Source organism: Ipomoea nil, unplaced genomic scaffold (assembly GCF_001879475.1).
Source record: "Ipomoea nil cultivar Tokyo-kokei standard unplaced genomic scaffold, Asagao_1.1 scaffold0302, whole genome shotgun sequence".
NCBI classification, from domain to species: Eukaryota; Viridiplantae; Streptophyta; class Magnoliopsida; order Solanales; family Convolvulaceae; genus Ipomoea; species Ipomoea nil.
The window spans coordinates 1,130,113-1,147,291 of record NW_017616730.1 but is presented as its reverse complement, the minus strand read 5'-3'; the positions used below and the strand labels follow the sequence as shown (position 1 = coordinate 1,147,291).

The window sequence follows — 17,179 nt, the reverse complement described above, 5'->3', positions numbered from 1 at the left end:
GCAACTTGGGAGTTGGGACTCGAAGAATAATGCCATAAATTATTCCTCTGGTTAAGAGGATTAGGATTATCATTGCAGACTGGAATTGGCAAAAAAAAAAAAAATAAAAAAAATTCTAGATCATTACCATGACATGCAGAAAAATAAGCATAGCTTCATTACATTACTGGTAACCAGAGACCGACTGGCAACTGCCATTGAAAGAGGGAAGTGCTAGTTCTGACCCCCAAAAAGAATGGCATTTTACAGGGAAGGAGCTTATGGCCGGTAAACAGCTCGCTTGGAACTTTTCTTGTAGTTGAAGAATAGTTACATTCTTAGCACAGATATCAAATTCAAGACGAGTATGTACTTGAAAATTTCTTACATCAATGTAGCTCCTCAATTTTAGTCAACCACCTACATGCTACAACCTGAAATTGCACCCGCAGTTTTCATAACACGAAGACACTATACATAAAGTGTAATAGGTCCCTTTCAACATTCAGTCTTTAACATCTGAAAAGCAACAGAAATGAACAGTTAATCAATTTTTTTTGGTCATTTACTGCTAAGGACCATTGTCTAAAACTACAAGCACTAGTAATTCTTCATTGGAGGGGGTAGGGTGGAGTGCAGTGTCAGGGTAATGTGAGTACTGTTACACTATATATTCAAATAAACAGAAGCGAGCATGAATCTCCACTGAGGTTAGCAGTTCAATGACGTGAAAAATGGCTGCCTAGAAATCATCCCTGATTAATTTGAAAAAATGGGTTGGGCAAAGATATATAGAGTATGAAATGCAGCCCTGCCATAGGATTTGTGGACAACTATCTTTACTAAGCACACTTAAGAATATATATTTGCATGGTAACAATACCTTATTATAATAAGGTCCTTATACATGTGGTGAGTACCTTTAAAAGCAAAATATGGACATATCTAAGGGGCAGATTCCAAACCAAAGACACGAGTACAGAATTTTGCATATTGTGGGGGATAACACAGGTGGTCTGCTAAAGGAGAAATTATATCCCTTTGTCATTAAATTCAGTAGAAAGATTTGCATTTTCTAGCATACCATTCTATTGACAGAGCAGAAGAAAGCCTAATTTAGGAGAATTGAAAGCATTGCCTTACTTGAGTGCTCATTGGAGTTATGACTTCCCATTTGATGGTTCAAGTAGATGTCTAAGCTAGACGTTGAAGCGGTTTCTATCTTACTCTTGCTCTTGAACCTTCACCTAACAGAGATGTGAGAGGCTAGAAAAGAAGTACAAAGAAAAAAGAAATGCATTTTTTGTCTATTTCCAAACACAGAATAGTTAGGAATACCTGTCTTTTCGCTTCTCAAGATATCTCTGAACTGATGCTTTTCTGCTTGTTGGGCCTTCCACTGTTTGCAAAAATAACATCTAATGAAAATCAAACTTAGGAGAGAATGGTCTACAACACTTCAAATCCATTGATCTACATCAAGCTTTCAACATACATCTTGTTCTGATAGAAAATATTTGCCTACAGTCTGACAAAAAATAACCTTATAGCTGTACCCTAAAGAAACGCCCACAGCCTTTCTTCATTTCAGGACATTGCTAAAAGGACAAAAGGAAATTAACAAGTAATCCAGCCAGGAAGCCTCCAAGGGCATTAATTCCTCCAATCCTCAAGATAATGCATGTAAAAGAATCAGTGTTTGATGTAAAGGGCTGTGAATCACACTGTTCAAAGCAAATGGCTGCAACAGAGAACTCACAGCACACTGTTCAAAACAAATGGTTGCAACAGAGAGAACTAACCACCTTTTGAATGTTCATTAATGAAATTCACATTGGTAAAAATCTGGTCAAGATGGATGGAACTTGAAGGGCAGGCAAGTGGAGTGAGCACTGAGTAGTTATTGAAGTGGAGTGAGCACTGAGTAGTTATTGAAGCTGGTAATGAGGTAATGATGGACTTTGTCTACAATGAAGGACAGGAAGAAGACAATGGATAGAAGGTGAAAGTTTTGCAATGAAAAAAATTAGGGATGACAATTTCAATTCGCCCCGCAGATATCCACCCGAATGGCCGAATCCACCCCGCACAAATCAGTTTTTTTTTGGGGGTGATAGTGGGTGGTAGGTTGGAGGTGGCTGGGTGGGTCTTAAAAAATTAAACCCGCGGTGGGTCAGGTTGGATTCGGGTTCTATGTACAAAACCCGCCTTGAACCCCACCTGACCCACCATGTGTGTGTGTGTGTGTGTATATAATAGTAAAATAAGTATTAGTATGTAGTTAATTATAAAAGTTTCTATAACTTTTGCTAACTTCTTACTATTTTTATTTCTAAACTACTAAGTTTATTTTAAAAAGTTAACAATTTAATTATTATATGCGAATATTTCTATTATTTTATGTTTTAGTATAACTAATGAATTTTTTATTTTAGTATGTGTAAGTAATTTAAATATTATTTTAAAAAAAATAAGATAAATAAGTGGTGGGTACCCGTAGTGGGCACCTGCACCCAGTGGGGTGAGGGTGGGTTTTGAAAAAGTTCACCCGATGCGGGTCAGGTGGGGTGGGTGGAGAAAGTATAAGGTGGGTCGGGTGGTGGATGTAGCCCTCCCCGATCCACCCCCGACCCATTGTCATCCCTACAAAAAATGCATCTGAATTGTGCAGTGAGCTTGAGCTTGAGCTTGAGAGTGATAGAGCCATAGAGGTCACCAATTCCATATTTCCCATCTTAAAGAATCATGAACCATAAATAAAAATTTCATATGTGGCAATCACTGCAAGAGTGTTACAAAAAGTTTACCAGGGTTATCTTCACGAAATGTGTTGCTTTCTTCCATGTATACTCAAGTGTTGTCACATTTTTTACTGTAAAACTTGAACCAATATCCTTCGCAATATATAGAAAAATTTAATGCATTTCTTGTAATGTCCTTGATAATTTGTTAAGTCAACTAAGGTTAAAAACCATCTTTCAGAGAGAGTTTTCATACCACTGAAAGCCCAGTGAGGAGTTTTTAAGTTGTAAAATCAAGAAAGTGGTCATTGGGCAACAGGAACAAAAGAAAATGCATTCCACAAAATATGGTTTCAAAACAAAAACTCATTATTCCAGTATTCTTATACTCATATATAATTAAACCACCTGTTTGCACTGCTGGTGAGAGCGGCACTGCATACTCTTGGCATACTTTAACATTTGCAGCTTGTAAATGGCACACTGAATGTTGTGCAGTTACAGCACCATCATATGGAGAGTCAGGAGGAACAGGGAGTGTGCTTCCAATAAAATGCATGAGTGCTTGTGCCTATAACATGAGTTGTTGCTCACATATTTGGGACTTAACATCTAGAATAATTTTAGAGTATTTCTAATTCAGAAGAAATTTTAATACCTTATCAGCTGGCACATCATCATAGACATTCACCTTGCCACAATAGAAGATTGCCATTTGCCTAGCTGGAATACATGTTGACTCTGTGCTTCTGAATAGAGAGGCCAGTAACAAGAACAGTTTTTGAATTCATATTTATGGAGTCTTCTTAATAAGAAATTCAAGTCATGAACAACTCTTCACAGTAATAGCATGTTACGAATAAGGGGAAAAGAATCCTGATGGAAAGCTAATTTTGCTAAAATTTGCAATGGCATGAAGCATCCACTACTACTACTCTACTAGTGGGAAAACATCACGAAGTAGTAATAATAAGCCACATCTACAATCATCTTACATGAAAAGCTCATGGAACCATCAACTTTGAATGAAAGATGTAATAGTTCAGTAGTTCCATACGTTATGATGAAAGCACAATAAAAAACTTCAGCAGTGTGTCCTACTCATAACACTACATGTTACTGCATGGGCCCTCTACATCTTTAAATGTGTGAGTGTGTGGCACTATGGGGTCAACATTTCTATGCACAGTAAGAAAGCACAGTCTCTACGATGGGACTCAACAGATGACACATTCCACATAGTGGGTACAGTATTAGGATCCAGCAATAATGCAAGAAGTTCATTGCATGTTTGATGGCAGTGTATGCATATTCCTCTTATGTCAGATGCAACATACTAAGCTATGTAGTGCACTAAGATTCAAGCATGTCAATGCCGCCCTAGTAATCCAGCCAGTCTTGAACATGTTCTAAACAAATGGTCCAAGCAATTAGCACAAAAAAACAAGTTACCAACACAAATAAATTGCAGTACACATTAGAACATACATGTGAGGCAGACTTACATTCTGGAACTCGAATAGTTAATTTCAAAAACATTTGCATAAATTAGCAGTGGAGAAAATAAAAGTAGGCTTGCCTAGATGGAGCAGAGTCCTTGACAGCAGCCGCTGGGTGAGCTGGTAGGTCACCAAATAGATCAGTCTTTTCCAGATTTTTTCCCCTAAATGGCATCACTTCCGCTGATTCCGAAATTTCTGCATCTATATCCGTTTCTTTGGAGACCTGCATTTTGCATTAAACAATTATAATCATCAACTGAATAGCTATAAACAATGCGCTACGACATTCACAACAATAAATTAATAGCCAATAAACAATTTTGAACTAATAAATGATTTTTAAATAGATGTTAAAAATAATCTAAAGTATGATTGAAACGCACACGAGATTCGTGATTATTACTGGTGCTCGGAGACCGAGGAGCGTACAGCTTCTTGTAACTGCCGGAGTCAGAATCCGGCGGCATTTCGGTAAGCGCTTTCAGCGAAATCACTTGTTGAATCGCCTGCGATTTGTTCCACGACGGTCTTCTCATACCTGGCCGGAGAATTTCAGTTAAGGGAGATCATCATAATCCACATGTGTTATTTTCGGACAATTATACCTTTTTTATGTTTATCGTGAAGATAGAACTTTCGGACTTGGGAGACATACCTTTCTCTTTGAGGTACCGGCGGCAATCTTCGCGAGTGAGCTGAGAAATGTCGTCATCAGTTAGCTGGTTTAGGGGCTTGTCGAGAAGCGACTTGGAGACTGCCTCCACCGGTGAGATGACGTCAGATTCGGGCGGCATCAGGCATCTATTTAGCGGGAACCTGCTCGGTGCTTTGGCGGGATGGATTTGAGAGATGAGAGAGTGAGCAGACCGGGTTTTGGTGAGCGAGTTGGGTAGCTCAGGGACAATGAGTTGGCTTTCACCAGCATGAAATTGGCCGCGGCCTACCTGGCTAGCTAGCTGCCCAACCCCCCAACTTGAAGGTCTATAGCTTTAGTTACTCTCCCTTCTCATTTTGTTTGTAAATATCACTATTAATATTAAAAAACACAATATTACAAATAAAAATTTCAATTAGAATTAATCTTATTATAAATTCATGTTGTAAAATTAAAGAGTTAATACCATTTGAGGTCCTCTGAATATAGTAGTTTTGCCACGTTCAGTCCTAAACTTTCAAATTTAACCATTCGCGATCCAAGTTAACCACTCATGGTCCTTCAAGTTTTGAAATTTAACCAGCTATGGTCCTCTTGAAAGGACCATGGTTGGTTAAAATTTAATAGTTTAAGGATCATGGGTGATTAACTTGGACCACGAATGGTTAAATTTGAAAGTTGAAGGACCACGGATGGTCAATTTGAAAGTGTATGACTAAAGATGACAAAACCACTATACTCGGAGGACCTCATATGATATTAACTCTAAAATTGAATATATAAACTTAATCAAATATTTTACCATCTAAACTAACTCAACATTTGATTAAGTTTATATAAATTTAGTATTTATAAGTTAACTATGTATTCACTAGAGACCTATACAATATATATATATATATATATATATATATATATATATATATATATATATATATATAAAAGATAGGGTGGGGGAGTGGGGGTAGCTGTCCCCTGCCCGCATTGTGGCTCCGCCACTGTCTACATTATTTATAATATTATTCGACATAATTAAATATGTTTTATATTATTGTATGACATACTTTATTGTATATGATGTTAATATATTATTATCAGTATTATAGACAAATTTTTATAAAATATAAAGAAAAATTAATACTTATATTCTTTTAATTATAACTGTATTATAGAGTTAGGTTCACACATGACACATATACATAGTTGATGGTGTTTTTATCTTATGCCCATAACAAACCTGAGTTTCATGTAATGTAAAGATAGCAAAAATAATAGATTTGATAGGGAGATGTTGGAGTAACACCATTTTGCCTACAATTCTTAATTGATAATGGATAATTTGGATTATAATTGCTCAAAATATGTAATCATTATCAATTTTATAACAATATGGCTTTCATGCACCCCTTTTATAGGCCAACATACGGATATGATTAGACGCCATATTAAGGTCATTTCACACTATGAATTATCAAGGATGGTCCATGTCACACATTGATCATTCATAACATTTATTTCAATTTACTTATCATAAATTTTTTTCGTTTATTATTTAAATAATTAATGAATTTCCAAAATCTTACTATCAACTTTTACTCTCATTTATATTTAAATTTAATTGGACGGAAAAAAATGAATAAACATCATGACCTCCTATTAAATGAAGCAATCAAAGCATGCAATGTCAAAGTGAGTAGAAAAATGAAAGTCTATGTAAAATACACCGTTTTTTAGTTGATGTGGACATTTTTTTGTATCAGTTTCATGAACTGGTACGAAAGAAGGTCCACATAAGCTAAAAACTAGTGTAATGTATCATCTTGTTAAGTGGGGAACATGTGAAAATTGCTAGACGAAAAAAAATAATGGTAAGTAAATTTAAATAAATGTTATGAAAAGTTAACGTGCGACATGAATAATATGGGGTAGTTCATGGTGTGGGATGGCATTTCTGTCTAAAAATAATATATCATATGTAATAGTTCACATAGTTGGGTGAACCATCAATTATTATACAATGGATCATGGTTCACATTGCACTATGGACCTTGGTTCATGTGTTTGTGTTTTGTGTTATGTCTTGTTGTGTATTAAGTTATGAAATTTTGTACCTTATGAGTATGAATTATGTACCTGGAATAAAGAGAAAATTTCAATTTTGGTCATATGACTATAGGGGCTTTGTTAATTTCAGCACTTGACTTTTAAAAGTGTCAATTTAGTACCTTGACTATGTAATTTTTTTCAATTTTGGTCACTCCGGCCAAATTACCGGTCAAATTTGGCCGGAAAATATTAAAAGGTAAAATAGTGAGGATAATTTTGTCATTTTACGTTACTTTCTTTCTTCTTTCCAGAGAATCCGTCGTAGAATCGTTGGAGAGCTGGTAGCATGAGGAACACTAAAAACTCCGGAGTTCTAACGGTGGTGACAGAGTTGAAGCTGTTGTCGGAGCTTAAACAGTGTTTTTCCGAAGTTTTGTCCGGGAGCTGTGTTGGGAGATGGAATCTGCAGGGTGGGGTTTGGACGCGGCAGCCTGATTCCGCCGCGTTCTTGAAATTAAAAAATCGCCAATGTTTCACGTTCGAATCGTATGTTTGTCGGGAGATGTTCGACGATTTCAACCACCCAAACTTCAGCATCTCCGCGCGAGGCGTTGCAAGATCCGTAGAAAAGACAGAGGATACTGTCGGGCAGATTCACGGAAGTGAACGCCGTGAATGCGGCGGACTACCTGGCCCGGAAACCAAAATCGGCATTCGTGAGGTTTTGCAGCAAGAATCGCTGGTTCATCCGCCCCTCGAAGAATCTCTTTTCGGCGACGACTGTGATCATCGGAAAATGGTGAAATCTGGGGAGTTTCGGCGACAGGGTTCTTCTCTTATTTCGCGGAAATGGCGAAACGCGTGCGGTTCTCCGATGACTATGCAGATTCTCCAGGAAGAAGAAAGAAAAGAGATATAAAATGACAAAATTATCCTCACTATTTTACCTTTTAATATTTTTCGGCCAAATTTGACCGGCAATTTGGCCGGAGTGACCAAAATTAATAAAAATTGCATAGTCAAGGTACTAAATTGACACTTTTAAAAGTCAAGTGCTGAAATTAACAAAGTCCCTATAGTCATATGACCAAAATTGAAATTTTCTCCTGGAATAAATTAGTACTTGTGTCTTATGTTATGAATTTTTGTGTATTGTGTTGTGAAATTTCGTGCCTATAAACACAAATTATGTACCTATATCAAATTTGAAAAATAAGTAAATATATAACATGTGTATGTGTAATTTTTTTGTCTTGTATTATAAAATTATGTACCTTACAAGTATGAATTTTGTAGCTCGTCTTTTCAATCTAGTTGAATCATAATAATATGTTGTGTATCTTGTATTGTGATTTTTTATGTTTTATGTTATAAAATTTTATATTTTACAAGTACAAATACGTCGATATTTCAATTTATGGTTCATAATACTAGGTAAATTTTGGACCATGTATAAACTGTCGTGTGAACCATGGTCCACCTTATATACCTTAGAGCATCCACACTAGTGGATAATGTGGAGTTATTTCAGTTTGCTTTCTTCCCATGTAGAGATAATAACTAATGTGAGGGGGAGATAATTTAGAAATAGTTGTCCTGCAAGTGTAGGCATAATGAGAAATTTTTTTTTTTAAAAAAAAAAAAAAAAAAAAGAAGAAGAAGCAATCGCGCACAGCCTGGGCAAAAGCCGGGCGCGTGCAGCCCGGTGGCGCGTCAGGCGCGCCGACTGGCGTGCCTGACGCATCTGATTACTTTTTTTTTTTTTTAATTTTTTTTTGTTTTGTTTTTTGTTTTTTTTTTTTTTCTCCCCTCCCACATTCTCTTTCCTAATCACTCTTACATTATCCCCTCATTCTCCCCAACCAATGTGGATGCTCTTATAAGAATTGGATTGGAAGGAGGTGGGCCTCATTTTTAGTCTATAATGGTAGGCGAAGTGGGGAGAAATTCCTCGTAACACGTGCGAACCCTTTGCCACACACGTACCTAGACGCATCTCGAGAATTCCATCCGGGTTAATCTCAAAACCGTTGAACCGACCCGTTGTTGCTTACTCTGATCAACTTCTCAAAAATCAAAATATATACACTCCGCTCCGCGCATTTCAAAGTCAAGTAATCGGAATATTGAGGAAGACATTGGTTTGATCGGAGAGATGTGGAACTATGCGTACAAAGGCGACGAGGAGTCCGGGTCGGCGCCGCTGTATCCGACGATGCTGGAGAATCCGGAACTCCGGTGGTCATTCATTCGGAAAGTGTATTCCATTGTAGCCATCCAATTGGTCTTGTCCATCGCCGTCGGCGCCGTCGTCATCACTAATCATCATATTTCTCGCTTCTTTGCAACTACTGGCGCTGGTTTGGCTCTCTATATTGTTCTCATCATCACGCCCTTCATTGGTATGCTGCTCTATTTTTTTTTTTTTTTTTTCCTTTGATTTGTCTCTTTGCCGTTTGATTTCATTTCTTTGTTCTCAGTTAGGGTTGATGTTTTCTTAATGTGATTAATTTAATCGATTGCCGCAGTGCTATGCCCGTTGTATTACTACCACCAGAAGCATCCGTACAACTATATACTGCTTGGCATTTTCACGGTGGCTCTTTCCTTCGCCACCGGATTGACTTGTGCATACACTAGTGGTGAGCAACTCATTTTAATTTTTAATTTTTTTGTCCCATTTTACGTTGTCTGTTCATTCACATTTCTAGGGTTAGTTTTAGCTCGATGTTCCCTATTCATGCTTTGATCGATGGAAAGTTATTTTCTTTTCGAGATTCCTTGCTTGTGCCAATTGTGATTCCATTGGTCTTACAACTATAAACAATCACAGAAATAGTATGATATTGCTATTGGCTTATTCAGTAATTTTGTGTTAGTTGCCTTTTAAAGATTAATCAGATTGGTAAAGTCTAGGATAATCGAATAAACTGAACTGTGAAATCTTGTATGGTGTGATGTTAATCATTAAGTATCATCAAACATTGTACCATTCAACAAATGCTACTGATATTTATGGTTATGGAAACTGCTAGTTGCATTTTTCATACTTTCTGCTCATTATATCTCATGGACATTCTTGAGCTTCAACCGGGTTCCTAATCATTCTCGGATGATAAATCAAAGTTAATATCTTAATCTGTTCCAACTTTGGGTGTGGAGTGGTGGTTGGTATCTGTGATTTTAGAATTGAAATTGTCTTTAAGATGGGAATATTAATCTCTGGGTTGATTGGCAACAGGGAAAGTGATCCTAGAAGCAGCCATTTTAACAGCTGCAGTTGTGATTGCTCTTACTCTGTACACATTCTGGGCGGCAAAGAGAGGCCAGGATTTTAATTTCCTAGGACCATTCTTGTTCGGTGCTATTCTGGTGCTTATGCTGTTTTCACTGATCCAGGTTTGTGGATTTCACCCGTGTTTCATTTGCAATTATGTCCTGCTTCCAATGTTTATCTGCAGAGCTAAATTCTTGTTAGATGAAAGCTCAATATGTTCATATTTGCTCTGCAGATATTCTTTCCTATGGGGAAGATCTCAGTGATGATCTATGGCTGTCTGGCATCCATAGTATTCTGTGGGTACATCGTATATGACACGGATAACCTTATCAAGCGATACAGTTACGATGAATATATCTGGGCCGCCGTCGCCTTGTACCTTGATGTCATCAACCTATTCCTATCCCTCTTGACTGTTTTTAGAGCTGCTGATAGTTGAACTGTTGAAGAGTGTGCAGTTATTGCTTTCTTTCTATTCTCTCCCAACCATCATGGATTATTTTGAATGATGCTCGTGGCACCGTTGTTGAACTGTATATTTGTATATTTGTATGCACTATTGATGCCGTGATATGGTTATTTTCCACTTCGTTGACTCTTAGTTTTGGCCCACATTTGGCCTATATCATCTTTGTTTTTGGATGAAGCTGGAAACTCACCTTTACTATGTGACGGATATGGTGAACATTGTCTTGTTATCTTAGATGGCAAAGAATCACTAGAAGCTAAGTTAATTTAGTTTGTCTATAGTCAATGTTACAGAACGCATTAAGTGCTAGTCAGGCGTCTAGGCAGTCAAGTAATTCAAATATATTGTCTTCATTTTCCTGACTCAGGGCTAGGAGCAATCTAAACTAGTCAATTACATATGTTAGATAGTTAGTTGAGTACATGACTGGAGAAATATATAGGAGTAGTTGAGCAAGCAAAAAAAATTACTTGGCCGAGTTGGACACTGACTCGAGTTAGGTGCCCGACTTGGCCGAGTTAGGCGCTCAATTCGGCCGAGTTAGGTTTGAAATCTCCTCATCAGTGCTTAGTGCCTAGATGGCTGTTTAAGTTGATTTTTATAACAATGTTCATAATTGATATGTTCAAACTAAGGTTCTATTAGGAGGTTAATCAATTTAGGTTGTTCATATTTGATCGATTCAAATCAAGAAGGTTAATATATTGCTTTCATTAGGAGTTGAATTTTTACTCCTTTCATTTCATTTTATGTGTCTGGTTCGATTAATGAAGTTTGACTAAAGTTATTTTTAATCCAATTTTTCATAATACTAAGTTTAACAATTCAATTGGGGTTATTTTCACATTATCCATCTTTTTTTTTGAAGGGAAACAACTAATTCATTGTGATTTACATTTTGCAATTATCTTTTGGGCTGTATTTGTTTTGATGTGTGTACTCTACTATTAATTTAGACTTTAGTTGTTTTAACTAATATTGTTTGGAGGGCCTTACCAATATGGGACAGATTGAATTTTTTTGGATCGCAAAGATCACCCAAACTTCAAAAGGTTAGAATTTTTTTTGGATCGCAAAGATCACCCAAACTTCAAAAGGTTAGAATAGTTTCAAATGCATTACACAAGCATATATTCACTAAACTTCATCTTCCTAGCTTCCCCATTTCTAGTTTTTTTTTTTGTTTTCTTGTCCATTCATCGGCGGAATCTCCTTCTTCTTTCTGCCGCGATAGTGAGAAGCCTTGCCACGCCTTGCGTCCACAGCTCGTATTCCTTCTGGTTCTTGCATTCAAACTCAACCAGTCCACGTACCTCGGTCCTCAGCCCGAAGTACTTGCGCTGCTCTCCGTCCTCAAACAGGTGCCTCCCCGGCCACGCCGGAATGTCCTTGCAGACGTCCAACACTACGTCTGCAAGAAGTTATAAGTTCAAAAATAAGTTATGTCCGAATGTAATTTATTTATTTATGAGGTCAAGATTTGCTTTTATGAAATTAATCACTTACTTTCCTTCTTCTTGGTGATGGTATTTCCAACGTACTTGCTTTTCATCTTCAAGATTACCTTCCCACCATGGTGAATATAAACAGACACAATCTTCCAATGAAGGTCACCTGTAGCATAACACATGTCAAAACCTTAAACTGTCGTAATTATTGATCTCTAGTTGCCTTTATGACTTACCGTTGCGTGTTCGCTTGAGAAGCTCACGACCCCGGGCCAGTAATTCTTGGTTACACACTCCCAAGAAATTCTCTTCAACCTCAACTACCCCCTCATACAAGCCGCCACCATTGTTGTTGCTACCTGCGCCAATTCCATGCCCTTTGTCGTGTGGATTAACCGTCGAGATGTTCCAAACTTCCTTCAATGCCCTTGCCTTCAGAGTAGCTGCTCCACGAAGAGCTGAAAAAAAAAAAAAAAAACGAAACATAAAGTCATTTTCCATTTATACTTCCACAGCCCATTTTTTCCTTATTTTCAGCAAACTGGAGCATATTTTCACCTAAACCATCCCATATATACTAGTTCAAATTAGGACAGGACTTCCCATGCTAACGGTGCAATTAGTAAGAAATGTACAAATGCATTACACTTAATTGTGCATTTTCAAACACTTTGTGGTGCATTTATGCGTACTAGTGCGTGATCGGGGCATGGGAACCTGAATATATATATATATATAGAGAGAGAGAGAGAGAGGAGGGGGGGGGGGGGGGGGGGGCTTATGTTACTTAGTCCTGACCTGTAGCAGCAGCAGCGGTGAGAGTGGATATATCCTCATGGGAGCGCACGTTTATAGCGGAGCTAATGGACGACATGAGGCGTTCACGTTCAGCGCCCATGGCTTCAGCAGCCTCCACGCATTGCGCGGCCACCAGCATTGCGGCAGAGGCCACGGCCATGTCATTCTTGGCGGTCACCTCATCCTTCCCGGTCGAGGACGCCGCCGCCGTGGTGGCGGCGACTGCGGCCACCGAAGCGGCAAGTCCGGCGACCGAAACGGCCGCGTGCACCTGCGCGTTCCGCGCTCTCGTCTCTTCTTTCTTCTTGTCCTTCCTCTCCTTCAGCCACTTCCTCACGGCGTTCCCGCTCGGCGTGTTAGCGCCGCTGGAATTGCCGTTCTTCATGTTCGTGAACAATGGCTGGAGGGTGTTGTTTGCTCTCAAGTACTGCATGCATTCATCACCCATGTTTTCAGTTCAGTACTTCTGAGCTACCACATTGGACTTAATGGGTGATTAATTAGTGGTTCTGTTTTAACAGATTTTGCATTGATTAGCCGTGGTTTAATTTACCTTTTTTTTTTTTTCCTTTTACCTAGACTGTATCACTGTATACACTCAGATCATTTGGCAGTAGGGTAAAAAAGAGTGGCAGATTTGATATAGATTAGACAGCATGTAAAACAAGAAAATTTTTACTGATTGGGTGAAACTGTCTTGTGATTCTAACCCGAAAAGAATCATAAGGAGGTAAGCAAACTTAAGCTCAATCTAGTTGCACTCTTAAGAGAAGTGGAATTTGAAATTTTGTAGTTATCTTAATCTCAGTTAAATATTTTTTTGATTTTTTCCTTCCAAACAAGCAAAAACAAGTGAGAGCTACACGAACCCAAATTTTCAATTAAAATATCATTAAGATCAATATTGGACAAACTTAAATAGGACTAGATTTGAAATAACAGCACTAAAATGAAGGTCAGTATAGTAAATTGCAAGCCAGCATGGCCATGTTTCAAAAAGTATAGTACATTGCAACTTGCAAGCTAAGCCAGCATATTTTATCTATTAGTAAATCTATTCATTACCATTTCCTAAAAATTACCAAAGCTTTGTACCATACTTGATATATCACCCTTTGGGTAGGCTTTCCTTTTTTCTTTTTTGATTTCTGTAACCTTTAATCTTAAGAGTTATATTTGATCCTTTTCTTTTGCATAAAGAACTCAAAGTCGATAGTGTTCTTCAATTCCACAATATAGTTTAATAAATTTTGGCATAAAACAAGTCAAAAGGTGAGGGATTAGACGGCTAAAGCATTCTTGTAAAGAAAGAAAAGTTCATTTCAAAAGCATCAAAGTGGGGTTGTGTTTTTCTTTAACCTTGCTGGCTGCGAAACACTAAGCTAGCAGAGCTTTGAAATTTGCACTTCAGATCATGGTCAGATCGAGCAAACCTAATCCCTATATAGCCTCTCCACCTAGGAAGACGCCATCATTGACTAATAATGTATGGGTTCTCATTGATTACAAGGCCAAGTACATTAGTTGTCTTAACCTAAAAAGGAAAAAGGGAATAAAGAGATCTCATCACAATCCAACTATCCATATTATATATATATATATATATATTTTTTTTGAAATGTGTAGCCAAAAATATTCTTCATTTCTTTAGAAAAATAAAAAAGTTAAAGAAAGAAAACGCAAAGAAAAATAGAGAATGAAAAAAAAAAAGAAAAAAAAAAAAGCAACTTCAATGGAGTTGGTCAAGTAATGGGCTTGATAACCATAAGATTTTATGTTTGACTCTTTTTTTGCCTTCTTGATTTGACAACTTAGATTGAGTTTACTGCATTGTGGTTTTACTCAAAACGCACATTTGAGTAATAGGCCGGTACGGAATGAAAAAAAAAATCTGATATGAAATTATGTTATTAACTTTTTGTTTAATTGATCAACCAGTTAAACTGTGTGCACATAAGATAATCTCAATCTACATATTTGATGGATTTAAGAATTACTTTAATACTCCAATTTGATGGTTTTTTATATGGTTGCTCTACTTGGTGAAATATAGCATGACTCCCCTACTTCACAACAATAATGTATTTTGGCCATAATAATGATTATAGTTTGACAACACTTAATTAGTAGCAATAATGCATAGTAAATAGACACAAGTAAGAAACAATAATGAACCATGATTGAATTAAGGTGGTGGGGGAGAAAGAAACCTTAATGACATCTTCAAACTCCTCGGAGGGGGAGATGGGAGGGCTATCGGTTTCCTCTGTAAGAGAACCGTTGAGCGGTCCGCTGCTATGAGACAGCCTTCCCGACGTTAATGGCGATATTTCTTGCCCATTATGCATCTAAAATTCAGAGAAAAATTATGATATGAAACTGAGATTCAGTTCAAGAATTTGGTTAAAAATCCTCAACAAGAGATACTTACCGACTGTGACATGATGCGTTCAAGAACGAGCTGAGAAGTTGCAGAGGAACCGAAGGAGAATGTGTTTCCGGAGAGCTTCGCCGCCGCCTCGGGCTCGGCGTCGGCGGTGGTTTCCGGTATGGTGTTGGCGGTGGTAGCGGCGGCGCTGGCCTTGGGAGGCAGAGAAGGCGGAGGAGCTAAGGCTTTGCAAAGCTGCAGAGCGGAGGCGCTCCATGATCTAGAGAGGAACTCCATGGGCTCTCTTGGGCTTTCCGGCAGCGTAACGCCGTTGCCGGTGGCGAGGGTCTTCTCCGACCACCTGGTATCCATGATTCCCGAGTTCACTAGACTAGAGTGCCACAGTAAAGTAATAGAGAGTAGAAACGGGTTTGTTGTTTATGTTTGCGGAGTTTGAGGAGGGAGGGAATAGGAAATTTGTATAGGAAATAAAGAGCATGGTCCACCGTCCACCTGCTAATAAACTAACTTGCGCACTTTGTAATGATATCAACCACATGGTCCACCCGGACCCGTGGATCCGACTCAAATTTCATATTATTAACCATGATTGCAATGATTTTACCTTAGACATATAACTAATTTTAGTATAAATAAATCTGTTGATACATGCCAACTACTGTAGTGTGATGGCATCCTGATTACCCTGATAGTGGGGGATTAAAAAAATTAGTCTAATAGTTCTGATTATGACCGCGAGACACTCGAAATGTGAATAAGATGGTCTGATTGGTCTCTAAGGGCGAGATCAGTGGAGTTCAATACAAGTGTTGCTCTCTAAAGGCGGGATCAGTGGAGTTCAAAGTTGGGAGTACACATTATTGAACTATAATAAATTTGTAACATAGTTCATGAATCTATACAATTTGTTAAATAAACATGTGATATAATAAAAATAAGTTTGTATCCGGGTTTATAGAGTTAGGTCCATAGTATAACAAAGGGTTGTGTGGCATATAAAAGTAAGTCTATAATCACACCCAATTTTTTTATTTTTTATTTTTTTGAATTTTTCACGTAAATATCATGTGTAGATATAATCATATAAACATTGTTTACATAACATAAGTCATGCCATTTCAACTATCCCAAGAAACTATGCAGTGCTTACCAGAGACCAGAGTTGAGAAGTATTCAACTATTAGCATGCAGCTTGAAAGCGATCTGAGAAACTATTATTGGGTTTCAAATTACCAACAATCATTCTGCCCTTTCCCTTTCATTCATCAGCCAGCCCACATTCCTTCTACCTATTCTTTCAAAACACTCCAAATTCAACACTTTGATTCTCTTGTCACTTTCAATAAGAGAAATTTATACCATTACAATTTACAAGGCAATCAAAGCAAATTCAGAATCGGTGAGAATTATGTTTACAGTATTTGACTCTTAATCAGAAAAAAGTTTGACCCAAAACTCTTTAACATGACACACCTTTATAAGAGTTTATCTTTCATGCCCGCATGGGGCATGATGGATACCCCCGAATAGAAAACCTAGTTAGGAGCATATCCTTGCATTCGGAGCTTGCAGCTTGACCACGTCACCCAAATAATGGGCATGGCGCAGTAGCCAGGCTGCCCGCCTCCCGTAGGCGGTTGGGGCCGATCAGGTGCCGTACTCCGGAGCGATGGAAGGAGATTTTCTAGAACCCCGAGGCTGTAAAATCAACAGGGCATATTATGGATAATGACGCAGGATTGAGTCCTGACGGCCACAATATGAGAGTTTCATTCTCTTGTGGAAGTAGCTCCTTGTGACACAAGGATTGGTCCTCCCATCTAATGAGCCACCAAGCCTCCATGATTTACTCCTCTACAATCATATCGGACC

The 17,179-nt window shown here is 38.0% G+C and overlaps 3 protein-coding genes across 5 annotated transcripts; 1 reads left to right on the top strand and 2 right to left on the bottom strand.

The window, feature by feature from the left end:
- Window positions 1-100: 100 nt before the first annotated feature.
- LOC109160962 (protein TIFY 4B-like) lies at window positions 101-5,206 on the bottom strand. Of its 2 annotated transcripts, none has more exons than XR_002050844.1 (8): window positions 4,878-5,206; window positions 4,606-4,760; window positions 4,300-4,445; window positions 3,379-3,469; window positions 3,129-3,291; window positions 1,318-1,378; window positions 1,123-1,226; window positions 101-498 (listed from the first exon to the last, which is right to left on the bottom strand). XR_002050844.1 is itself a non-coding variant. In XM_019309239.1 (8 exons), the coding sequence occupies exons 1-8, from the start codon at window positions 5,014-5,016 to the stop codon at window positions 485-487; spliced, it is 867 nt and encodes a 288-aa protein (XP_019164784.1). In that variant the 5' UTR covers window positions 5,017-5,206; the 3' UTR covers window positions 101-484. The 2 variants fall into 2 exon arrangements, 1 of the variants encoding a protein (XP_019164784.1); XM_019309239.1 differs by having other exon boundaries at window positions 1,123-1,220.
- Window positions 5,207-8,965: 3,759 nt separating this feature from the next.
- On the top strand, window positions 8,966-10,796 carry LOC109164299 (BI1-like protein). The gene is made up of 4 exons (XM_019312955.1): window positions 8,966-9,325; window positions 9,452-9,565; window positions 10,165-10,322; window positions 10,436-10,796. The coding sequence occupies exons 1-4, from the start codon at window positions 9,079-9,081 to the stop codon at window positions 10,640-10,642; spliced, it is 726 nt and encodes a 241-aa protein (XP_019168500.1). The 5' UTR covers window positions 8,966-9,078; the 3' UTR covers window positions 10,643-10,796.
- Window positions 10,797-11,673: 877 nt separating this feature from the next.
- Window positions 11,674-15,791, bottom strand: LOC109158383 (VAN3-binding protein-like). 2 transcript variants are annotated; one of them, XR_002050378.1, is made up of 7 exons: window positions 15,350-15,791; window positions 15,129-15,266; window positions 12,919-13,345; window positions 12,357-12,578; window positions 12,179-12,286; window positions 11,762-12,083; window positions 11,674-11,715 (listed from the first exon to the last, which is right to left on the bottom strand). XR_002050378.1 is itself a non-coding variant. In XM_019306299.1 (6 exons), the coding sequence occupies exons 1-6, from the start codon at window positions 15,656-15,658 to the stop codon at window positions 11,869-11,871; spliced, it is 1,419 nt and encodes a 472-aa protein (XP_019161844.1). In that variant the 5' UTR covers window positions 15,659-15,791; the 3' UTR covers window positions 11,732-11,868. The 2 variants fall into 2 exon arrangements, 1 of the variants encoding a protein (XP_019161844.1); XM_019306299.1 differs by lacking the exon at window positions 11,674-11,715 and having other exon boundaries at window positions 11,732-12,083.
- Window positions 15,792-17,179: the final 1,388 nt, after the last annotated feature.